Source organism: Pezoporus wallicus, unplaced genomic scaffold (assembly GCF_028554395.1).
Source record: "Pezoporus wallicus isolate ANWC-B61680 ecotype Strahan unplaced genomic scaffold, APGP_CSIRO_Pwel_v1 contig_5767, whole genome shotgun sequence".
Lineage (NCBI taxonomy): Eukaryota > Metazoa > Chordata > Aves > Psittaciformes > Psittacidae > Pezoporus > Pezoporus wallicus.
This window is the reverse complement of record NW_026640599.1, coordinates 7,117,859-7,143,648: the sequence shown is the minus strand read 5'-3', so window position 1 is coordinate 7,143,648 and position 25,790 is coordinate 7,117,859. Positions and strand designations below refer to the sequence as shown.

General features: G+C 45.0%; 1 protein-coding gene across 2 annotated transcripts in view; it reads right to left on the bottom strand.

Annotated features, from left to right (window-relative positions):
• The window catches only part of NHS (NHS actin remodeling regulator), a 248,964-nt gene extending 227,453 nt beyond the window's left edge, over window positions 1-21,511 (bottom strand). For both annotated transcript variants that reach the window (XM_057419606.1, XM_057419607.1), the window contains exon 1: window positions 21,044-21,511. In XM_057419606.1, coding sequence (XP_057275589.1) covers window positions 21,044-21,437 — 394 coding nt within the window. In that variant the 5' untranslated portion in view covers window positions 21,438-21,511. The remainder of the gene's footprint in view (window positions 1-21,043) is intronic.
• Window positions 21,512-25,790: the final 4,279 nt, after the last annotated feature.

Here is a 25,790-nt window from a genome sequence, read left to right as displayed (position 1 = left end):
CTTCCTAATTTGTGGAGAAATTATTTTTCTGCATGCACACAACAGGTATCACAGACTATGTTTAGAGGGGAGAGATATCTCAGCTAGCCACAGAAGAGCTATTAAACATCTGTGCATGACTTCTTCTAAAGTGGTCTCCTGAAAGAAGAGCAAACTCCAGTACTACAGGCCCAACTGCTGCTTTTTCAGCAAATGTCACTCCAAAGTTAGCTGGGAGTCCGCATAACAACTTCTTCTTGAAACCTTCATCCTCCAAGCACTTAGCTAGCCTCATTTTATTTTGAATGAATTTCAAGGTCTCATCCCCATCAAAGCACAATGGGCAACTTTTCCATCAGGCCACTTTTGTAAGAAAATGAAAGTTACTTACCAACTACGTATCTGTCTTTTCTTGTGTGATAGGTCTTACTCTTGTGAACTCAGTGGTCCCCCCAGCAGTGAGGGGTTGTTGTGGTTTAACCGCATAGGTCAGATGCGGGCACGGCATCCTAAACTGTTAAGCTCTGCCAGAACTACACTAGTGGACTGCAGCACAAACATGCGTCTCCAGACACAGAATCAACAACGTACTAACTGTGATGGAACCAGCACTGCCAAAGCCAGAGGGAGGGAAAGCCTGAAGGATGAGGAAAGCGACAGCTGTCCTAGTGGCAGCTAGGAAATGGTAAAAGGTTAGAAACTGGACACAGCCAAGGCTCAGGACACACCCACAGCTCTTTCACATGGGGCATGTGACTGAAATAGTAGATGGAAAAATAAAAAGCAAGTCCAGCATAAGGAACTCAGATGATAAATCCCTCCAGATGGGACTCGTGCACCACTGTTCTTTCTGTCCAATCTCCTATTACAAAGGACTGAAGCCACAAAACTGCTCTCAGATCCCATGCATCTATAGTGAACTAGCTCCTCTTTGAATTCAATTTCAGCAGGTATTAAAAGGAAGAGATTTCTCTTTCAGTTATTGTTAGTATTTTCATTCCATTTTGGAATTTGTCTATCATTTTTATCTTTTGATTTAGAAATGTTAATAAGGATTGATGTCTCCCTGAGGAAAAACAGGTGAGGAGATAGCATGAGTTGGATTATATCACCCCAATAAATCTTCCTTTCAAAACAAACACAGCTTTCTCTTCTTGCAAAATACTGCTCTTTAAAGGCTGTACTTTGTTTTTTCATGAAGAAAAAAGTCTTTCAACTGTCTTAATGATTAGCAAATGAATGTGGCAGCTAACCAAGATGCTCAGGCCTGTAGCTTTAGTCACTTATCAGATTAATACATATAAATGAAGGATTCTGTAGCCTTCACTTACAATGGCTGAAGCCATCAGGATTCGATAGCATGGTGAAGAAAGGCTGCAGCACCGAGTCCGGAGAAAAGGGGAGGGCAGAGAGAGAAACGGAGGAGAAAAGAGCTCCCAGAACACATACACAAGAAGACACTGCTATCTTCAGCCTCTTTTGAGTGGTGAATGATACAGAGAAATAAGAGTTTCAGAAACAGCTTGTAAAAATAATTAGTGGCATGAAAAGATCTACAGACGGAAAGGTACTGAAGAGGTTTGATGTGTTTAATATAGATATAAGGGCATATGAAAGAGGTACGCAAAGTAACGAATAGCACAGAGAAAGAACTCTGGAATTCTTTAAACATTTAGCTTTGTAATGCAAGAACAATTGAGTATTCAAAGAAATGAAACCAATTCCAGTGAGTTCCCAGGCAATGCACAGGTAACTTTCAGAACTGCTGGTCACGTTTCATCACTGAGGCCAAGAATTTACGAAGAATTAAATTAAAAAAAATAAAATAAAAAAAAAAAAAAAATCAACATATACATGCTAATCAATTAATAGCAGTATGTGCAATGGTGACATATAGAGTGAAAAATCAACATGTAAGAAACTGATGCTTCAAGGGACCTGTCAAAGCCAAGCCTTCTTTCTCTAGGATAAAGCTTCATGTGTGGGCAGTTGTTACTACTTTTTACTACAGTACTTCCTACACTTTGCTTGAATCATCCAGTACCAGCCATGACTTTTCTGATCAAAACTGTTTTCCTGAGTATTTGAGAATTGCCATGGGGCTCGTGGTAGAAAGAATATTCTTTATCCCCCCTGAGCCCTCTCCCTGTGCTAGTCAACCTGCAGAATCCCAGACCTGAGATGCTCCCACAACCGTTACAGGAGGAACACCAGCATTTCGATGTAGTTGTTTCCACGGCCCTGGAACACCTCCACAGAGGCACTTCAGTAGCAGCAAGGCTGAACGCAGCATTCCAAACTGGCTGCCACCCTCAGGCATTTTCACGGCTACAAGAGAGAGTGTGTACATACCCTCCTCCTCAGGTTTTCTTAACAGCTGACAAAATGGGGAAGCTAATGTAGGTCTCCATCCACAGACCATAGCCGTGGAGTCCTCCTCAAGCTGTAGAAGCCATTTAGCAGGAGTCTGGACCAACACAGAGCCAGTGATCTGGGCTCATTTCCACAACTGAAGAGAAAAACAGGTTCTCTACAGGGAAAAGGGCAGAGGAGTCAATCCTGCACCACATCAGCACCAGGAGTGCAGGGGGCAGAAGGGGCACCCTTGGCACAACTCATGCCATTAGCAATGGGATTGCTTTTGCCTCCAGAGGACAAAGAAACATAACTGGAAACAACATAGCTTGCCGCAACTACTCCACAAGCCAGCTACTTTTAGTGAGCTCCCTCAGAGAGAGAAAGACAAAGAGAACCAACCCAGAAGTGATTCATGAGGGCATGAAGCTTTGTCGGTCTGAATAATGAACTAACGGCTGGCCTTGCTGACAGCCCCGCGTCCTTTCACAATCCCGTCAGTCCGCGCTTTGTTCCCAGGCCCCGCTCAGCCATCAGCTGAGGGAGTTCATCTGTCTCAGCAGCATGTGGCAATGATAGCAAGGGTTAAATACCACTTACATGGAGGTACAAAAGGCCGGTATAATTTTATATGAGGCCAGACAGCTGGTTTGTATAATTCCAGTTTTCACAGAGTGCTTTCTTTCCAGTGTGTCCCCTTAAAAAAACTTTTCCCCGTGAATTAGTTCTTTCACTGCAGAAGGAAGGTCAGCACAGCTCCAATTATTAGTGAGAAACAATCCAAAGCTGAGATTGCTGTCAAACTCAGACCCAGGCTAAGGCTTCAAGAGAAAAACTCCTATAAAAGTCCTTACCATGAAATCATATATAAAGACAGGGTACAGAGTTTTGTTTGTGTCTATCTTGTTGGGGGGGGGGGGGGTCCCCCAAAATCCTCACCTCTCTGTTTCTCAGAGTTTCCAGATAAGAACATCTGTTTCTAAATAATCTCGGGGCTGCTCTGGAGTTCCTATAACATACAATGATACAATCAGCTGCTTTTTATTAACTTATTTGTTTGTGCACCAGTATTGGTGAATGTTCTTCCATTCATCGCTGCACATCCAGCAACTGCTACGGATCCAGTAGCAGAAGCGTAAATCGTTTGCCAATTCTGGTACATCAGCATTAACTAGTAGCTGAATCATGCTTGCCTTGCCTGAGCAGGAACTCACTGAAGACAAACACACACAGAGTTGCTTACTGAATCCTTTCCTCCACATTTTAACAGCTAAAAAGTGACCTGAAAACTTAAGTCAACAGCAAGGCATTCAAAGTGCAGCTGAATCCTCCTTTCCCTTACTCCCTCATCTCCAAGATTCTCCCAAATCATGAAAAAATGCCCTTTTCCAGGGATACCCCTGCAATATGAGTACAGTATGGAGATGATCCATGAGGACTCCTGTAAACAGATGTTTATGCTATTATGCACAGCTTTGTGAAATAACTATCATAGAAGCTCTTGGGACTTCTCAGTATGAGCTAACTGTCCCTGGCTGCCAAAAAGCTGACAGGAGGGGGCACAACAAAGTAAGGTCCTAACGTGGTAACATGCTGCGTGCCCCTCACTACTCACTCAGCTCACTACTTGAAGCCTTTTGTACATTATGCTCCTGTTGAGGAGGGAGAGAGGGAGGGATACTGAGCATCACTATCCAGTCCACCAAGCAACAGGGCAAGAGCAACACTGAGACCCACAGGTGCAGGTGTGCCACAGTAGCTCTCAAAACTGAATAGTTTCATCATCTCAACAATGCACACGTTACCACGAAAGGAGAAAGACACTTTATGGCACCCTACTAAAGGCAAGTGGGGTCTCTCTTCTCTGCAAGTTTTCCTAATGCCTCCAAGCTGTGGAACTGGTGCCTATTCTTTTAGAGGATAAATGAAAAAATATGGGGTTTGAATCTTTTAATCATGGCACCTCAAGCTCTTAAATGCTTCAAAGACTGGATTATAAAGGGTACACAAAAGAACTAGAAAATCCCATAGAGTCCAATCTGATTTCTGTAACTACATATTCTGTAACTACCCCTTCGACAGTGCTATCCTATCTGATCTGGTTTTGGTTCTTTGCAATGAGTGTATGGGTGTATGGGAACAAGCTACTTGGCTGCTGTGAAGACATTGAGCATGATAGAGAAAAGGGGTGTTTCAGTGAAAGGCAGGTCTCAATTTGTCCTACAGTGCCCGATGATCTTACAAGCACAGATTAAAAGCAGTTTTGAAATGCCTGGACCAAAGTACTATTGCTATCCCTGCTGGAAACAAAAGCACCTTGTAATCATGCCATAAACTGAGGAGTTTTACAACAAGCCCTCTGCTCTACCAATCTCGTACTGTAAATCCAAGAATGGGGTTCTCCACCTCCACTAAAATGAACAAAGCCATAGATCTCAGTTTAAAAGGTAAGGGGGATCTAATTACACCTCACAAGCCACCTGCAAACCTTGAGTAAACTACTATTTAATTGAATCATTCTTCTGTAATTTTCTTTAAAGAAAGATACTGACTCATTATGGTTTCTTTGATCCTTCCCAACACAAGCAGCTATATGAAGAAAGCAATTTTCCTTCTCTGGGTCCTCCCCTGTTTGTCTGCCGTACTGTCAGCCTGCTCCAGCAAGCAGTCCCCACTTGTGCCTTAATACTGTTTATCCTGCCTGCAATCTTTTTTAAAGACACAGGAGTTCTGATTAAATACCATTGGTGCTGCTCACGATGTAGGTCTACTGTCATGAATGGGTAAGCCAAAATTATTTCTAATGTCTACTCAGGCACAGGAAAGAATTACCATGCCAAGACACTGCTTACGACACACACACCAGCCTCTACTAGCATTTGGGAAAGGGTCGATTCCTAGTACACCCTGCTCTGGCCACATTCCCTCAGGAATTCCAATCAAACTTAATGTTTCCCCAAACCCTTTTATGCTAGAGCATCTCTTTCTTGACATACTTTACACTTATATGATCACATCAATAATATTCTGCAGGTGAATTATATCTACACTATCCCTACCATGCTCATGAAATCCAGAGGAAAAGGAAATATTAGTTTAATAATGCACTAAGGTGGTAGTAACAAAAGCAAAGCTACAGCTTTCCATAACATTAGATTTATTATATTAAGCTTCCAATACTGCAAGAGATTAACAGTGACAGATTCTGTTGTAGACTAGCAAAAGCTATTTCAATTCTTGCAACTTTCACATTAATCACATTTAAACATGCTGCTAACAGATGGGCATCATGGAGCGCTAGGTCTCTCACAAGCCAGTACTAACAAAAAGCATGTCTAGGAGATCTTGTGGCTTCTACGGTTCAGAAAGATTGTATATGCAGGTGCTTCATTATTGTTTTTGTTGTATGTTATCTATGATTATTAGAAAAGCTCAAGTTAAATAGATGCCAGTCTTCAGCATACATGAGTGGGAAGGGAAAAGGACGGGCAGAAAGAATCAAAACAAGACCACCCACACAAAGCTCCTCTAAGTCCACATTTCACATGCATGACCATGATTTTTCCACTACACAGGAAAAGCCTTAGATTCTGTACTGCAAGTTTTCCTCTGACACTACTACCCACACAAACCTTTTCCCAAAGCCCAAGCTATGGAAAGTGAACTGCTAAACACTAGCCTGGCTGGAGAGAGAATAATCTGTCCTCCCATTTCACTGCAGCAGATGTGGAGCTCAAGTGGCCCTTTCTGACTGGATTTGGGAGAGCACTTGAAGAGAACCACAGCACTAGCACTTGGCAGACAAATAGAACATATCAGACACTTATTAAACTTCCCAGCACCATTTTTAATTAAACAAAATCCCAAGGTACAACCTGTACATGACTGTAATTAACCAGGACACATTGTCTGTAATGTAAGTAAGCTCGATCTCCTCTGTGAGCCAGGCCTCAAAAGGAAGATTGGCAACTGCAAACGTAGCTCAACCTAAGGTTAGTCCTCAGAGGGCAAGAGCCGCGGTTGCCTATAACAAGAAATGCTGCTTGGACTGGAGAATTTCACCTGGGAACACTGCCTTCATCAGGAATAACCACACAGAACCTGGAAGCATTTGTCCATGAAGGACAGAAGCACTCTTGATACAGACAGTTCTCAGCATTGCAAATTGCTTGTCATTTACAAAGCAGGCTTGTGTATGTGGGGTACCTGTACAGCATCCATCACCACACAACCCAGCTCATCCTCGCTGCTTGCACAATACCACCTCTGAGAAGATGGCTGTCACAGAGCTGAGGAACAGTGGCCTACAGAGCCCATGGTAGTACCCACTTCACACCATGACACCTACAGAAGTTAAGGGACTCCTGCAGTCACATGGTCAAGAAACTTTTTCTGCCTGACCATGAGAAAGGGGCTCACCTTTCAATGGGATGGATAGCCTGAAGTTTAGCTTGCTGAAACTTAGTGATCTGAACTGCACTAACGACTTTTGCCCAAGCCCCCATGAGAAGTCAGCAGATTAATCCAGGTCTCTTAAGCACTACTGTTTTGGCCATTAGGCTCTCCTCCTCCTCCTCAGCTCCAATGTGCAGAAATGAACACCCTCAGCCCGCTCAGGAGGGATTCAGCACCTGCATGGGTCTGTGTCTCTTCTACACATCTACCAGCCATTTACAAATAACAGCTGAGTTTACCTAAAAGCTACCTGCTACGTTTTCTCATAATGCTGCATACAAACAGCGCACACATGGCACATAAACAGAACAAATACTGTCATTCCTGTAACATTTTCCAAACCATTGAGAGGCTGGCCAGCCACCCTGCAGGACCACATCCAGGCAGGATTGCCTCTGAAGGGGGTGAGGTTCCACAGCTACAGCCCATCAGGAGTTTCTTTCAAACCCATGATACACAATGGTCACTCAGGATGGAAGACAAACCCATTTCTAGACACTTAGATGGCAATGCTAACACCTATAAGCTAACACCTATACTGTAAGATTTATTCCAAGGGCTGCCATGGTATTGAAAACGTTTCACAGGCTACATCCCTTCAGCCTGGCCAAGCGCAGCTATCTGCGAGCAGGTTTCAGTGGTACTCAGTCTGTAGCACCCTGACCAAACACATGCCATTGTGCCCACCAGCCACACAGAGGAATTCAGTGCTGTTTCACAATGGAAAACTTCCCTAGCAGTGAAACAGGAGACCCTGGTCTCTGAATACCTACCTGAGGAAGCTTCTCAAGGCTGCTCCAAGGATAACATATACTCTCTCTCTTTTGTTTTTTTATCATCTCCCCACTAAGCATACACAACATCATCCACAGTAACATCCACTCCCTTCCCACTGCCAGCTCCTCTCCCACACATTGACACCATCCTGCCAGAGGCTGCACAGCATGCAGGCAGGGCAGCACAAGCTGCCCACCAACATTACGCATGGGAACACGTTCCCTTGGAAAGCACCTAGGTTGCAAAGAGGAAGCAGAGGAGTAACCTCAGCTTCTCTGAGATTTGCTCTGCACCCCCAAGGCTGCTAAGCATCTTGTCAAGGATGGGGAGAAGTGGAGGTAGGAGACACAATTCACTCTCTATAAATGGCACATGAAAGCAGGAAGGAAAAAGGCTGCAGGATGGCAGACAGCCGTCCAGCATGGTTTCCTGGTCAGTGTGAAACCAGGTTCCTCAGACTCCAAAATCATGAGAGCTGCAGAGCCACATTCCGGTGTCTACATTCCAGTATCCACAATGTGCTTGGCCAGGACTGTGCTGGCATAGGGCTTGCAGAGAGCAGGGGTTTACATGGCACTCCCAACTGACCAGCACAACTCTAAAACACAGCAGAAAAAAGGCTATACAGATTAGACAGAAAAAAAAACAGGTAGGCTTCTACAAGCCCTACAAGGTTACAAAACATTCCTGTAATGCTGCCGTGTTACAACGAACCCAGGACAAGGGCTGTCAGGACACAAAGTAGTAGAGAGAGCTCTGTATTACGTAGAAGAAAATATTGTTATGCAATTTAACATCCTCCTACCCAAGTAATATGACCTGAAAGGAAATCAAGAACTACTTTGGCATAGCAAATGTATCTTGGACAAAGAAATATTGAAATATTGGCCAAAGTTTGACTCAATCAGCTCCAGCCTTCAATACTAGAACACTTAATTGTGCTATCCATCACTTAGCTCTAGGGCTCTGTCCATCTGGCTCATGCCACTAGAATCAAGAAACTACAGAAGAGCAAACTGCAGCAAACAGGGTCAGTATGTGCCAGCTTCTGTAAAGACATATTTAACAAGCCCAAAGTTTGACTGTCACAAAAGGGAATAAAGGCAGGGGACATATGTCTTTGCAATAATAAATAAAACACATTTCTTCAGTGAATCTGCAAACTATACGGTAGACTTGCACCGCTTTACCTTTCACTCACCCATCTATTTTCTTGGAAGAATTAATTTCATGAACTAGGCTGAGGTTTTCTACAATTTTATTTTATTTTCAACTCTCTTTCAATAGGAGGGTCAATTTGTTCAAAAGCAAAGGCTTTACTCTTGCAAGTACAACCAAACAGCATAATTTCCACACCCCTAAGCAAGATGTACCTAATATCTGGAGAAACAGGATCACCCATTACATCCAGTAGAGGAGCTTTCATCACTACCATCACAAGATCAATTCCAAATTGATCTTCCTCTTTGAGAGGGAGGGGACAGGAAGGAAGAGAAATCAACCACAAGTTGCTTTTGGATGAAGACAGAAAGTCAAAACAAGGAAAGCTCAAGAGAAATCAATTACCTTCAGGTTTTGCCATTGTAATGAGAGCTGTATAACTGAACAGTTGCTCTCTTGTTTGACCAGGTTGCTGCTAATGCTGCCGTAAAGTTCTTCACCCCTTTATTAAGCTTTTTTAACCTCAGTGACCAAGGTTTAGGAGGTGTTATCTTGCCCAATCTTTCCACTGGTCCTCTTCCTTTACCTAGATATGTGATTATACATATGTATAGATACACAAAACATTGTTGTTCTAGTGACATACAAGTTTTTAGGAAGATGATGCTATCCAAGCCTATTCTATTTCAACTATTGTTTATGAAGGTCTACACAAAATTGAGCACACATATTTTATTGTCACACAACCTTTTAGTCTCACAGTCCAAGATGCTGCTTATCAGGTCAAATCTATAGCCAAACAGGAAACAAAGTTCCAGAAAGGAAATAAAAAAAAAAAAAAATAAATCACCCTGAGCTGAGATATTTTGCAGCTCCCTCTCATTTCCTTTAAGGAATTACCTTTCTGCTGAGTTCTTAGGAACAAGTAGATAAATGAAAAATACTTCTAATCTACATTAATAATTTGTGTTAAGTTCCACCTGGACAATTTCATAAATGAATAGCCACATTATAGCTGCCAAAGGTAGCCGTAACCCATTCACTCACTTATAGATCCAGGGCACCTCAAATAGAGGTGCTCATTTCCATAGCCTATCTGCAGGCACATGATTTTATGGTTGGATCTGATACGGAATTACCCTGTAAATTTTGCATGTATTCACAAAGGTCACTAAAAGAGTTTACAATACAAATAGGTAAATACCCTGGGTTGTAATTTATTCAAGGTGTCAAGGGGAACTCTGAGAACAGGTCCAACAGCTCTTGCTTTCAGCCTCTTTCCTCTTCTGTCAGACATGGGTGGTCAACTTCATCTGCAGTCAATCTGTGGTCAAGGCTGCCATCCTAACTCACTTCCCAAACACTCCAGCTAGCTTCCTTCAAACAGATCTGGTCCAGTGCACTGCAGTGCATGGTGCATGTGACTGCACTGTACAAAACATCCATCTTTCCACAGCCCTGATGCCTTGTTGTGCAGGGATGGATTGCATGGCTAGCTTATAACAAATATATTGCTGCCTGGGTAGTCCCGTGCCCCAGGCAGTGGCACAGCACCATAGTCCTGTTCTGGGTATGTCAGCTGGTCCAGGAATGAGCAAGAATGAAACTGCAGACATCTGCACCCAGACTAGTGTTTCTTTGTCACTATGGCTTGGAAAAGGAGAGCTTGCAGGCTCTGGGCACTGATTCATACAGGCTAATAGCAATGGAGAATTAACAGTAAATCTTCAGGTGAGCCTCCTAGTCTCCATTAGGAGGATTTTGTCCAAAACAGCTTCTCCAATCTCTATCTGGGTATCAAAGCTGAATCAAGCCTGTGGCAGCTGTAATGGAAGCCAAAAAGTATTGCTGAAGTCATGAAGTAATGATACTTATTTTAGGCTATTAGCACAGTAACGACAAGATGATTGACACAAAATATTCTTCAGCTAGAGTGCAATTTGAAAGTAAAGGAACTTAAACCAGTGATTTTAATGTGTCAGGCACAATGAATGCGTTTATAACATCTATTAAAAGCAGGTTATGTTTGCGGGAGGGGGTTAATTAAATCTTATCAAGTTATCACTAGTTTATTAAATGAACAAGACAGCATCACACAGAAGATAACCAATGGAGAATAAACCACAGACATAAAAATTATTACTGTTCATTCTAACAGAGAGCAGTGCTTGCCATTAAACTAGAGGTAAAAGCGTAGTTGCATCCAGCCCCTGTGAAATTGTCATGAAAAGAGGAGCAATGGATAGGATGGCCCAAAACAAAAGTCACTCAAAGCATAAGTTTCTAAAAAAAAAAAAAATTAATCAGTAATTCTAGAGGGAAACACTTTTATTTTATTGTGCTGGAACATTTGTATGGGCTCCTTCCCCAGGAATCATTTTCTTGTGTTTAATAAAGAAAAAGCCCTTCCTTCAAATGAAGCAGGAATAGTTTGTTCTCTCCTTGAACTGGCAGCCTCTTTTATGATTTCTACTCTGTGGCAATGTAGTTGGAATCGTAGCTGAATAACAGATATAAAATTTCTGAATGGTGTGAGATGCACAGGCATGTCCACCGCCTCCCCTGCTACAGAAGCACAAAATGTACTACTTCTTAATACTCGTTTCAAAAAGAAACCAAGCTTAAAATGGTGTTGTCAGAGTAATTCATCCTATGGGGAAGATTTAGCTTTGGTGCGCTAACTGTGTGAAAGACTTTAGGCAATTTGTTGCAGAGACCAAGACTTCAGGTTTCCACAGCAATAGTTGTTACAGCCAGAGTCGATATGGTAGGGTAAGTGGGATCTCTTCAGAACGCTGAGATAGCAGGCTCTGTGATATTTAACTGCTGGGGTATAGGAAGGCCAGAGGAGCTGAGTTTAGCACAGCTCAAAGCAGTAGAAACTGTGCTGTGTAGCCATAAGGGGGATTGGGTAAGTATGAGAAATTTATCCCTCAAAAAAACAAGGAGGGAAAAAAACAAAAAGATGCTTGCATTTGAAACTTGGATTGTGCAGAGCTACGTAGCTTCCAGGGTAAGAGCTGGGCACATGAAAGTCAGTGGCCAATCCATGATATATGCTTTTCTTTTTGAGAAATGAATTAATATACATCTCCCGACTATCCTACTATCCTCCTGTACACAACACTTCACCAAAAACTGTGTCACCAAGAAAAGACCATGCCTATACCAACAACTGTCCCTCCTTTTCCTATAAGTGAATAAACAAACCTTACAGGGAGGAAAAATGGAGCTGGGTAGCACCTGCTCTTTGGACCCACTCTCATTTGCATGCTAAGTCTTTAATCATAATAAATCTCTCATTTCACTTAAAATTAAATCACTCCTTATCATATCTCACTAAACACTGAATGCAGAGAAACCTTTATACCATCTTAAAAATAAGTTGGCCTCTGAACATCACAGTGACTTAGTGCTGCCTATCCTGAGCTTCATCATCAATAAAATCCAATTTCTTCAATCAGGGGCAGTCACGGACCATATGAAGAGAAGAATGCTTGGTAATACCTTTCTTTTTTTTTTTTTTTTTTTTTTTTGGCAGGGGGTTGGTGGGTAACAGGTAACAGAGCCCAGTTTTGTCTTTAAAGCAATCCAGAGCCTGTGGACACAGGAATTTTTCAATGCACCCTGCATATTTCATTTCTAAAATGATCCCATTCTGCAGCCACTAATACACACGTCTTCAAGGAGAAGGATTAGCACTTCCCCCCCCCCTCAGTTGCCCTCTGTCCAGGCCAACTTAAAGGTCTTTTCAAACATTGTCAAGCTAACAAAAAAACTTTGAGAAGGCAGGGGGAAAAGCTGGAGAGGCCTGAACAAGCCATGCATATTTATAGCACAAACACACCGCCCTATGCTCATTCTCCTTAATCACATGCACACACTAGCAAGACAGCACCTCCAAACTTTCTCAGGGACTCGGTCTGAGTAGCTATAGTGCCTCAGCAGCTGAAAAAAAAGAAAACTACAATGGCTTTGAGAGAATTACAGTGATCCTATTAAAAAAAAAATAGGAAATAAAAAAATAAAATAAATAAAATAAAATAAAATGCCTCTGCTGGGACTTAACATGCCAATGCCACACAGCACTCATTGAATCTAGCAGCATTTCAAGCACACAGCTACTGGTGTAATTAGACCACAGGCTTAATTAGGTTCCCATCACTATTGCTTTCTTCCAGCCTTCAGCCAAGAAAGTATAAGAAAAGATTGTCCAATACAGATACTGCAATTTAAAGTCTTGAGTTAAGAACACAGTGGGTGTATATCTACTACAAAATCTACCCTAAAAACATGCCAGTTGTTAAGCTAAGCAGTGCATTAGAAGCAGTTAGATATAATGAGAATGTAAATGGAAAGTATTCTAGGGAGATATTTCAACTAAAACCAGCACACACTGTATGCTATCTTTTATTTTAATCATGCTCTAAGCCCTGCCTTTTTGAACTTTTTATAAATTCTGCTATCTCCCTTTGCAGTTACTTACATATTGGTATATAAATTCAAAGACAAGAAGCAATTAGAAATGAAGACTCCCTCTCTTGATGCCAATACATCAAAGGAAGTGAAAAAATCCTTCCCCCCACATACACACTGAGTAACACAGAAAGTTTCTGCTCTTCATAGCCTAATAGGTCAAGTAGTTCCAACTGAGAGTCTGATGTCAGCCTTCGATTACATGGAGATGCCAAATAATTGGAAAGAGCAGCTTTTGAAAATCCAGCTCTTTAACGCAGAAGACCACACAACCCTGCAACAACATTTTTTAAATACATGTGTATTATTCACATCAGCTGGTCGTATCTTTTCCTCACTTTGGGCATCATAACATTGATTTTAGGAGTTCCCTGAGGGTCTCTGCTTGATTTGGGCCCACCATGTCTAGGCATGTGTGAAGGAAATATGTCCCCTTCAGAGCTGTTTTAAACAGCCAGCACTTCCCTTCACTCCTAAGTCTCTTTGGCTATCCAGTTTAGAGAGAGGAAGAGTCAGGTGCTGCCTTTAAACAGCCATGCTTAACATGCCTGCCTTCGCCAGAATGGAGAAGGAGTGTTTGGGACCAGCTCATGCCAACAAGCAGTAAGGGCTGGCTTCCTCTCTTTTCTCCCCACCTTTGCATATCCCTGCCAGACCAGCCATAATCTGATCCTTGAAACTGAAGCCATGGAACAGGTAAACCTACATAAGAAATGTCAACAAAACGCGATTCCACTGGTCCGGAAGAGCAGCTGAGTGGCACCGTTACACTAGGTATTTATATTTGCTTCCTGCAAGTCCTTCCCTCAGTCCAAGGACATTTGAGAACTATGAAAGAGTTTTTTGGAAACACTCCAGGCCCTTCATCTTTCATAAAGGGAAACTACCATCTTTTATGCATTGTGAATCAACAGGTGAATGACCTCCCCATACCCTGAGTAAATTGTGTCTACTTATTTCTTAATCTCCAGATCTCTCCTCTATCAGCAAGGGGAACTAACCAAAAATAGGAATAACTCCATTGATTTCACTGGAACACTGATTTTTTTCATTTGAACACATACATTAAATTATAAAGGCCTTTAGAAGCATGGAGTTTTAAAGGGGCTATGGGAAGTATTTCTGCTAAACCATAAGACCTACAGTAGATCTGTCTCTTATGGGCCTGATTCTACCTTCTCTGTTGTTTTATTTCTGTGTAAAGGAGACCTCAACGGCCTTAAAGGAATTAAGCCATGTGCACCAGGATTTCTAATAAACATACTGGGAGCCTCTTGCTTGGCTCTCTAGTACATGCCAGAGAGAAGTTCCACTAATAATTACAATATTACACAGCTATATAGCTGCAGTGAGTTAGCAATCTAGCTTTGAATATTTTGGGGTATCAGGCCTTTTGGCTGGCAGACTCTCCACCCAGCAACGAAATCCTCAAACAGTTCAAACCTGTCACATCAGTTTAAACCCTGTTTGTAGAATGAAAAGCAAGGAACTATAGAACAGGCAAAGGCCTTCTATGCTACACTGATGGAAGTCCAAGTTAATGAGATTCAGAAAAACTCCTGAAGTTTTACATTTAACTCCCATGCATAGCAGGGAATGGCTTTGGAGGAAAACCACTGCTGTCTGATTTTCATCTGTTACCAGGCTATGCCAGATAAAGGCTAGTGAGTGTACCTGAGCACTGTGCTCTCAGAGCCTCTCCACCGAGTCTCACTGACCTCAGTGGGACAAAAGAGTTTACTCTCTGCTTTTATTTGCAAAGAAGCCAGAGTCTGCTTTATACAAGCCAACATGACTGAAGGTGACAACCCCAACTTCCAAAGCATTACATCCCTGCCAAAGCCACTTGACAAATTCCATCCCATTACCTTCTATCAGGTACTAAATGGATGAGAAAAAAAAAAAAAACAACTCAAGCCCGGTCTCTGAATAGATGTGTTCTCCTGTAAAAGGTCTTCTACTGCCATTCAGTAAACAAAGATAAGGAATCTTTTAAATGACAGCACTTTAGCTAATGGTGCTCTAGCTAATGTTAGGTAAGGTGGGGATAGGATCCTTAAGGGAGCAGGTTTTTCTTCCTCCATTCCTTTGCTGTTCTGACGGCAGTAAAGGTAAGCTGGAAAGCCACGCTTTGTCCTCCTGCTCTTTTCGACTCTGCTAATTTGCCATCAACTCTCTGCGTTTATAAGTCAAGCACAGAGGAAATTTTCCAGCTTTCCCACACCCACAACTTGGGTTATTTGCATTCATGGGCAAATCAAAGTCAAGTGCACCAGAGAGGCGAGTTCTCTAACTCGAGTTCTCTAACTCGAGTGAGTCCACAGCAACCAGCACACCACCAAAAAAAATACACCTGGCAAGTAAAGCGAAAAGCCTCTCTCCTTTTCCAGAAGGACAAGTGAAGAGGATGTGTAATTCCATTTGGGCAGGGGCAGGACACAAAGCTGAAGGCAATGGATGACTACATCTAGCATACAATTCTGCTTTTCTTTGGGGTTTTATTCTGCACCCAACAAGGATTTGCCAATTAATGTGATTTCAGTGTACAAAATGAGCTCTGAATGTATCCTTGTGGCTCATGTGCCCCAGGCTACATTACTGTGTACCTCTAAAAGTGTAACTATTACCCTTACACTTAGATATGCTGATACATGATAAAACACTATAATACAAAGATAAGCAAAGCTAAAAATCTCTTCTGATTTGTCTCCAGCAGTATCCAAGATATTTTTATGCAAATGTATCTGACTCAAGGAGGTCTACACAGTTGTGTCTTAGCACAACAGAAAATCAGTACAATGAAAATTCTTTAGGATTTTGTGAAGCTGGAATAAAGTGTAACTACTCAACTTCCACTTGCTTCTTTTTTTCCTTTCAAGATGGCACCCACTCTTAAGGTCTTATGTACCTGCCTGAAGATCTGAAGATCTCTGCAAGGATGCTCACCTACAGTTAGCCTGGGATTGCCTTAGAATGTAGCCATATCCTGAGATGGAAGCAGTAAAGTTTCTATATTCCATTTAAGCAGCAATTGAGACTTCAGCACATTAAGTCAAGGAGAAGAGGCATTATCTAATGAGCTCTGGGTCCAACGTATGTTTTGTGAAAATGGCAGGATTGCGGCAGAAGGCACATAAAAACCTTTACAATTGATTAAACATTTCCCTGCAGTGCTCAAAACCCAAAGAGCAGAGCATTATATCAGTGTATTAAAAAAACAAACAAACAAAAAAAATCAAATAAAAAAACAAAACAAACCCTACCGAAAAAGCACAATGAAAGAGACTAAAACCAAGAGTGACGCTACCTAGGCTGTCCTCAGCAACCAACTTCAATCAAATATTCAATCAAGTAGAATAAATTAACGCAGAGCCTAAAATTATGAAGAATCAGTTCACACCTGTCTCTTTAGCTCAACACTGACACTTCAGGAAAGAAAAACCTATAGAGGAGCTCACTGCAGAGATCCAGGGGCCTCTGAAGAGCGAAGTAACACAGGAGATCCCCACACATCTAAGTGGTTGTATCACTAACTGCAAGCACGTAGGAAAATCAGGAATGGAAAATTGAAGCAATGAAGATACAGCAGGCAGCCACTGGAAAGGATGCTTTTAGAAAGAGTGGCTGCTGGTAACACATTGATGCTTTCAGAAAAAAAGCCTGGAATGTGTGGAATTCTCTGAGATGCCAGGGTGCAAAGAGGATCTCATTAACTAGGGCTTTCAATATCTGCTGCCCAGTCATTACCAGTTATTCAGAAAGCAAGATGTCTTACATCATCAGTTTCTGAAAAATACCATATTTCACTTAGACTGCCAAATCTGTAGTCCCCTAGACTGAGACATCCTTTCAAACAGTTACAGAGGCACCGAGTCCCAAGTCTGCACACAAATCCAGCATTTCTTCTACATTTCTGTATTACCCAGAAAATCAAGCATCTAATAATAAAACTGGGCAGTACCAAACTACTCAGCTCTCTTGCTGGTAATAAGGAAACTCTAAGCAACAGCCAGACTGACAACAATCATGTTATTCCCACATGGTTCTGCTTTAGAAGCAGACCCTAGAGCTGCTCATGATGAAAAGCAGTGAAGTACTTAAAGAAGCAGAAGGGCAAAGCAGTTAGTTCAGGAGATGAGCAGGAAAACATTTCTCACTCTTGTTTCTCTTCCAGTCAGAGAGTGGGAAAGGATTCATATTTGCATGATGCTAGCTGGCCAGAAGCTTATAAGAAAGCTAAAAAGACAAGCGGCATCTGGGAAGGCAGGGGCAAGGGACCCTGAGTTTTTGAAGATGACCTGTTTGCAACTGCCCAGAATCAGTCCTTTATTGTGCCTAACAAGACTTTCTGATCACACTTTCTGAACTGTGGGAAAACAAAAGAGCAGCACATAAGTAAACACCTTTACCAGTAGGTCAGCAGAAGAGTTCAAGTACTTTTCTTAAAGCAAAGCATACACAGTCTTGCAAATAGTCACCATTTCAATAGAAGCAGAGCTGAGACTGTTAAGGCCTCATGGAAATGACAGCAGTAGTGATAAGCATTACTGGAAAAATGGTGGGCTTAATTAATTTCCATTTTCTGTTAATAATCCTTGAACCCAACATAGTTGTTTTATTTGGATACAACAATGCATTCTTTTCAGTACAAGATAAAACATTATTATCCAAAAGTGTACGATATGCTGTTTTCAAGAGAGCTCCTTTCCTGTTCCCTTCCTCTTGGTACCATCTCTGCAATTGCCAAGGAATGGCATCCTGGGCAAGGGATGGGGGTAGAGAAGCCCCTCCAGTCACTGGCTCCAGTAGCTCCCGAGATGGCATTAGCCCATTATTTCCTTTTTCTCACCCACCCTGTGCCTCCACAAGAGAATCTTGGAATGCGGCTGGCTCACGAGGCACAGAGAAAAAGGCCTTCCAATGTCACAGCTCAGTATCTAGGGCATGTCTGGTAGCATTATTCTCAAATCACTGTGCTGCACTTGGTGTTAGAACACCAAGAATGTCAAGATAGCCTAGCAGTTTTAAACTGAGTACTCAAAAATGTATAGTTGGGCTACACTGTCATGGTGCTAACATACAAGTACATGTGTCTTGGTCAGTGTGCCAAGCAGCGCAGCAGCAGCTCCAGACTCCTGGTATGCAACAAGTTCAATGTGACCATTACAATCATGACATGGGTGCAGTGGCTGCATGCCTGTCACCAACTTGTTCCTTGTGGTAACAGTCCAAACCTCCAGCCAATTCTGAGTTATTCTTAGATGTGTCATTTGGGCTGGACAGCCAGAAGACCAGAGGCTGCCTCACCATTCCAATGTTTACCACAGGAGGTAGAAGGCAGGATGCCTTAATGTGATGCTGGTAAGGTCCTGGCCAAACCTGAGACAACCTGCAATTGTTCTCTTGGTTTCATAAAAACAATTGGGTGCAAAGACTTAAGTGTAATGCTGTCAGGAGTGAACTGTGTAGGTACCTCATGCTTAAAACAAACATTAGGATAGTCTTGCTGAAAGTAATAGCAACCTCGTGTAGTGGAAGGTGTCACTGCCTATGGCAGGGGGGCTGGAACTACATGATCTTAAGGTCCTTTCCAACCCTAACCGTTCTATGAGTCTATAATTCTATAAAAGAGAAAGCACACTATCATTATACACTACAGCACGGATGGCTAGTTTCCTGCCAGGCAGTTTTATCTGGCCCTTGGGAACACAGGACAGCCTGGAGGCCAAAGGGAGGTGTTGCTGTGGATGTGTATGGCTCTGGGAGATGTGAGGAGATGTGCAGAATGGTGCTGTTCAGCTCAGGTCCCATTTGAGATGTTCAGGCGTAGCACTATGCAAATGCAGCTGTGCTGGTCCAGCATTGGATGGGGAATAAAAGCAGCCACAGCATGAAAAGAAGTTGCCCGTGTGTGCACTCTGCGTCAGTACAGAGCCTTTCACCTTTAAAGCACATGTAGCACGGCACTGCATGAAGGGAAGCAATGAGGGCTGGGTGATGTGCCTGCCCGCAGCTGTATAGCTGAAGGCAAGGCGCGCGTCTCCTGGAGGATGAGTAGTGGGAAAGCCCGGCACTGTAAATGAACCCTCGGCTGGCCAGACGGAGGGACATCTGCAGATCTACCAGCAGCATTGCACTGTACATTGTACCATATACAAGGAGAAAGAGGCACAGCAGGCGTGCACGGGGAAGATCATGACCAAAAGTCTCTCCCCTCCTGAAAACGATGTAAAAGAAAACAGAAAAACACCAAAGAAGCAGATTCTGCGCTTATCATCATGGGGTGAAGCCAGACTCTCTAATTAAGCACATAACTGTGCTGCAATATTAAGGGTTTGAACTGTGATTTGAAAACAAGCTGCACTTGCACAAGCAAGAAAGAAAAAAGCATACGGATTAGAAAGCCTAAGCTCTGCTCTCACTTACATTAGTCTAAACTCAGTTAACTCAGCTCAAAAGACTTATAGATGAGAATGTGATACAAGGAGTTTCATTTCCTCAGACAGTTCCCTCATTACATCGGCCAAGCCTCAGTCTCCAGTCACAGCCCAGCACTCCACTCTGATTACACACAAGTCCTGAAACCACGGAAAGCCTCCCTCAGTCTGATCTACAGCTGATGTATATAAATTTATCACCAGCGAAGTCATTCTACAGCTGCCGAGGATGTAGTTTAAATACCACTGAATACTTAAGGCTTGATTCTGTTAATCAGTACAGCTTCACTGGTACTAGAAGAGTTACTTGTATTCTGCACCGCTCCAAACGGCAGGAAATCCAGAGCACCATTTTTTAAATGGCACGTTCATTAAAAACCATCTAGAAGAGGGCACGTTCTCATTTACTCCAGTGTAAATTCACTTCACTGTATTCATCATAAATACTCAGGATTTAAAGGAGAACAGCAGAATGCAAAAGCTAAGCCAAATTCCCCTTTGAAGGCACTGCTTTTCCCAAACCAGATATTAAGAGGACAGGACTGATACCAGTCTCTGCTATTCCAGACTTCCAATCTACAGCCTTACCTATCAAAAAAACAAAACCAAAAAACGCCAAAACCCACATATCCACAAGTGCTTGGGAAGCATATGCATGAGTGAGACTACAAAATCATGATACTGCTGCGAACACGAACCATATTCAGCAGAAATCAGCAGCTGTTAGGACTACAGAACCTGTCACCGCTTTTATAGTTTGGGTGGAGAAGCAGCAGCATTCAAGCACTTACTGCTCATAACAGAAGTCGCATATTGCCTTGATCTTTTCCTCCCCCCACCCCACCCCGGCTCTTCAGGGCCACTCTTTAAGCAGAAATAAGTCATTAACCAAACTTCCTTACTTCATGGTCCCCGAAACTTGGCTAACGACGAACCGGGTTTATTATTTCTATTTAAGTGCTTAAAAATTCGATCGGGAAGTCAGAGACACTTCTAAGAGGAAGACACGGCACAGCAAAGGCGAGAAAATCCAGAGATGCCCGGGGAGGGGGGGGGGGTCATCCCCATCCCCTCCAAGCCGCGGGGCCTCGCGGACAGACGTCGGCCCCCGCCCCGGCCAAACCCTCAGCTGCAGAAGATGCTCCCCGAGAGCCCCGCCAGCCAGCTCCTTATGTAAGACAGAAACCACTGACATCATCGCTCCCGCCGGCATCGCCGCGGCGCCCAGTAGCGCCCACCGACCCGGCCCGACCCGTCACAGCACAGCTCCTTCTCACGCTGCCTCCCGGGTTCCCTTCGCACCGGCTCAGACCCCAAACTTTGCATGGCAGGTTATCGGGAAGAGGCTTACCCAGGCGGCCGGGCGCCCCATCCCGAAAAACGCCCCATCCCGCGGTACTTACGCACTGCCTCCTGCTTGGGGTCGAGTCCGCGCACAGCCCCCTGGAGCCCAGCGATGCGGCCGTGCAGCGCTCGGACGCGACGGTGGGTGCTCTGGATGTCAGCCTCGACCTCCTGGAAGAGGGTGCAGGCGTGCCGGGCTACGTCGGAGAGTTGCCTGAGTATCCGTGACAGTGCCACGTTACTGATCGAGCAGAGGTCCAGCACCATCAGCACCGCCGCCGCTTCCCGATCCCCGCCGCCGGCCGCCTCCGCGCCCTCGCCCGCCGTCCCTGGCTCCTCCGGCAGCGGGTCCCGCGGCGGCGGCTCTGCACCCCAGCTCTCCTCCAGCACGGAGGCAGCGGGCTGCCGCCGGCACAGCCGCTGCGGCTCAACGGTCCGCTTGGCGAAGGGCATCGCCGAGCCCTCGGCCGGGACTCTCCCGCACTCTCACGGGTACTAGTAAGAATCGCTGCCCTCCTTCTCTTCTTCGCCGCCGCCGCTTCTTGCCCCGCGGCAGTCACTCACAGGCGGCCGCCGGCGGGCAGCTCATTGCCTCGCTCCTTCCCTGCACGGGGCTGCGGAGCCGCCGCCGTGCCGCCGAGCATCCGCCGCTGCTGCTGTTGCCGCCGCTGCTGCTGTTGCCGCCGCTGCTGCTGCCGCTGCTGTTGCCGCTGCTGTTGCCGCTGCTGCTGCTGCCGCCGCCGCCGGGAACCGGGGCGCATCCGCGCCACCTCGCTCGGTTTCTCTCACGCCGTCCTGCTCCGCCGGCGGGTGTGAAGGGGCGGCCCGAAAACCCGGAGAGAGGAATCCCGCAGCCGCGAGGAGGAGCGAACCGCCGAGCCTCTCCCCGGGGAGAGCGGCGGGGCGGGGGCCGCGACCGGGGCGGGGGCCGAGACCGGAGCCGGGGCGGTGCCGAGCCGCAGCCGCCGCGAGGAGGCGCTGCAGGGCCCCACCGCACCGGGGAGAGGAGGGGATGGCGGTCCCGGTGAGTGAACTGCGGGGGGGAGTCTGCAGGCGGAGGAGCTGCCTCTTAGAACAGAGCACGGCCCGGCCCAGCCTGTGTCGCGTCCGGCGGGAGCACCCCTCAGGTGTGAAGAAGACGCTGAGAGATGCAAAAGGGAATCCAAGTCAGCAAGGTTCGACAACTGCGGGAGGTGGGTGCCTGTCTGCTAGTGTCACCTCTCTGGGCACGGCGGTGCATACGGCACCCTCTAAAGTTAGGTGGATGCACTTGGGCATCTTGTGCGGTGCCAGGGAAAAATGGGTTCCAGTCAGCCACGGAGGGCTGCTTCTGACAAAAGGCAGCTGAGCTTGATACATACACTCCTGAAAGGTGAACATGCCTCATGACCAGGCATAAAGTCTGAACGTCAGCTGTAAATTATTGGTGGTAAATATACAGAGTGAATACGACAGACCAAGCTACTGGAGAGCCAGGTGGCAGCCAATGCAGGCATTCCACAGGTTGGAAATGTTAGCTGAAGTTTGCCCACTTGACCTTAACTTGTCATTCTTGCATGTGTGTCATGATGCAGTCTGTCATTACACGACTACATACAGGCAACTTTCAATTACCTCTGGTCAAACAGTCTGAGCTGCAAATACCTGCACTGGAGGATGCATTGCTGTTGTATGCACATTCCAGGTTCTATGGCCATGGTGACCTGCTCCTGGGACAAGCTTAGGTCCAGACAACAGATATGGTTGCATTCACATTGCTCAAAACCTGAGCTGATGAGCCTTTTTGGCCCTTCTGCTGTCTTTTGGCCTGGACAGTTCATGTGCCTTCCCACTGTGCCCCTGGGAAGGGGAGCACACCACGGTGCAGAGTTAGCACAACTGTTTAGCTCAAGTTTCTAAGTGAGCTTGAATTGGGTAGCCCAGGCCATGTGCCTGGAGCTGGAGGAGGGCAGAGAGCCTGCCCTGCCTGTTCCAGTCTCAGCAGCACCACCCCATGCCTACGCTGGGGGGGGGCTGAAGTCTGGGTGCAACTCAATGGGAGTGGGCAGGGACATGAGAGCTGTCGCAGATCTGAAGAGTGCTCAAGCAGTACTAAAATTATTACTGAGGCATTTGTACCCCATCCTCCCAAGTTTCTTGGGAGGCCACCCAGCAGGGTGGCTTTTAACCCTGGTAATAGAGCATGGGCTGTACTGCTCTTCCTGTCCATGGGAGTCATGCCACATTATTTATAAGCCACTGAAAGGTATTTTAATATTTCACTTATAGGCTCATAGAGGGAGAGGGAGTGGTTAAGTTTTAATCCTCCCAGCCATTCAGACTGGTGTGGGGTCACAAGAAAATGACTACCGGAGTCAAAACTGTTGGAAACAGCATTACAGCACTTGCCAGGCAGGGGCAGGAGCTCTCTCTGAGGAAAGCAGCTCAGGCACTCCTCCTGCCTCTCTCTTGGGCACCTGACGAGCCCCCAGACTGCACCAGTCATAGCAGGTTAAAGCTGCAAGAGGCAGGATTTTAGATTGTGCCTTACTGCAGCCTTCCAGTTGCATGCAAGGTCTGACCAGGTTGGGTGGGACAGGACCTATGCAGTTCTCTTCCTTCCCTTGCAAACAACACCTCAGTTCCTGCAGTGTATCCTTACTCATCCTCATCAAAGCTACCAAAAGCCAGTGCTTGTTCTTCCTCTACTTTTTCCCAGTCTGTTGTTACTACTCCACATTACTGTAGATTCTATGGTCTCTCTCTTTGTCCCAGATTTGGGAAGGTATAGCTCACCTTAGGGTGACTGTACTAGTCCCATGAGAATTGTGTGACTTCGGTATGCAGCAGCATGAGACGAACACAGTCCCAAAGCTACACAAGTCAACTTATTTAAAGGAGATGGGTCCTGCCAAATCTATTCATCTCCACCATAGGGAGCATATTTTCATTTTGGAGGTCTCGGCGCATTTCTGTCCTTCCCTCCATGACTGTAGGTGTGGCCATTTTATTTTGGTTTTCCTTGTAAACAGAACAGACTCCATACGTAGCTTGGGTGTGAAACACTGGCACTTCCCACCAGGCAGCTGGAGACCATATCTCAGTTTCCTTTGGTCAGCATATAGCTCCTACCATTGCAGGTGCTAGGCAGTCAGGTAATACCTCACCCCAGTCACATACCTACTGTATGTTTTCTATCAGTAGTACTTGGTGGTGCAAATCCAAATTCAGCAGCTTCTCAGATAGCCCCAAGATTGCTCTTGGTGTGTCTGTTCAATAGCAGATGTAGTAAGCGGGTAGCATTCCTAAAAGTTAACTTCAGCCTCATGGGACAGGTCTCTGGAGCTCTCCCTGTAACCGAAGGAGAGAAAAAAAATCTTTCATGTGGGATTTCTAGTGCTTAACCTTGGGCCTCAGTTTTGAAGTGCCCCTCAGAAGGTCCTGTGCTTCTGCACTGACTGCAGGGAAGCCCAGGGAGGTTAGCTTCCTTGGGCTGAAGTTAAACCTCAGGAGTATTCACTGGGGTATCAATTTGTGAACATGCCAGTCTGGGACCAAATTTCCATATCACTAGATTTTAAGAAGCGCTTACAGACCTTGGAGATTGAGCCATGTCAGAAAGAATACTAGTTGTGAACAGAGGTAAGTATGTAAAACGGTCCCTTATGCATCTATTTATGGTGGGAAAAGTCTCCTGTTGGCCTGTACTGCTTTCTTGCACGTGTATTACCTGTGTTGGTTGCCACAAATATAGGTTGGGATGTTTCTGTGGATGACATTGGCTTTCACCTGTGGCAGTGAAAGGCTGCACAATGGTTTGCTTTAGACACATATAGTGTGGGACTGTAAGATTGGGCAAAAAGGGCAAAAGAAAGGTTCTGTTTCATTTCTCACTGGTGGTGCTGGTGGTAGGCAGGCACCTGGACATAACCCACAGTTGCTGCTGTGCAGCTTCCCACCCTCATACCAGAGCTATACTCATTCCCTGGATTGCTCTTGCTGCTGATACCCTTGCTGAGGTGTGATTTTATAGCAACACCAACCAGGGAATGTTCGTGATGATGAAGGCAGAGGACAGGGCCACTGGCAGAGGAGAAGAAATCTGGTTCCCTGCAACGAGCTGCAGAAAGCAGGGAGGTGGGATTAGGCAGTCTCACCCGCTTTGGCAGGGCTGCTTTGGCCTGCTGCAGTATGTCTTGTTCTGCAGTGCCAGAAAGGGAGGAGAGGCTGATGAGTGCTGTAGGCTACTGTCATTTCCTCTGCTTTCCACAGCTGCGAGGAGGGTGCCTTTAGGCATTGTATTAATGAAGTTGTGGCCTTTCGACCGTAATGTGACATCTGTCATCACCTGTGTTAGCCCCCCCACTAAGTATACCGCTTATTTATTCTCTGCAAAGATGTCAGAGCTTTACCAAACCTGTACCCATTCAGGTTAGCAAAAAGTGTCTTTGTTGGGAAACTCCCGTCAGGGTTTAGCTGCCATGCTGCACTTAGACCTGACAGTGATGTTCGCTGATCACACCAAGGTCACATTAAAGGTAAAAAAGCCTGTAAGGCAGGAAAGTAGCATAGTCAGGGCAGTTCACTGTGAGTCTGGACCTGCTCATTTAGGACTTTCACTCCTGCTGGCTTGTTCCAGCAGGAACATGTTAAGATCATGTCCAAAACACAGGACATTAGGATTTTAGCTGGAAAATACTTTTGCTGAAGCGGGTTTGAGTGGCTTAGTCAAAAGGCTGGTAATTCAGCTTTTGACAATATGTCCTATGTTCCTAAAACACTCTTCTGTTAAGGACATGGAGATGATTTCCTCCTTGAATGGGATCT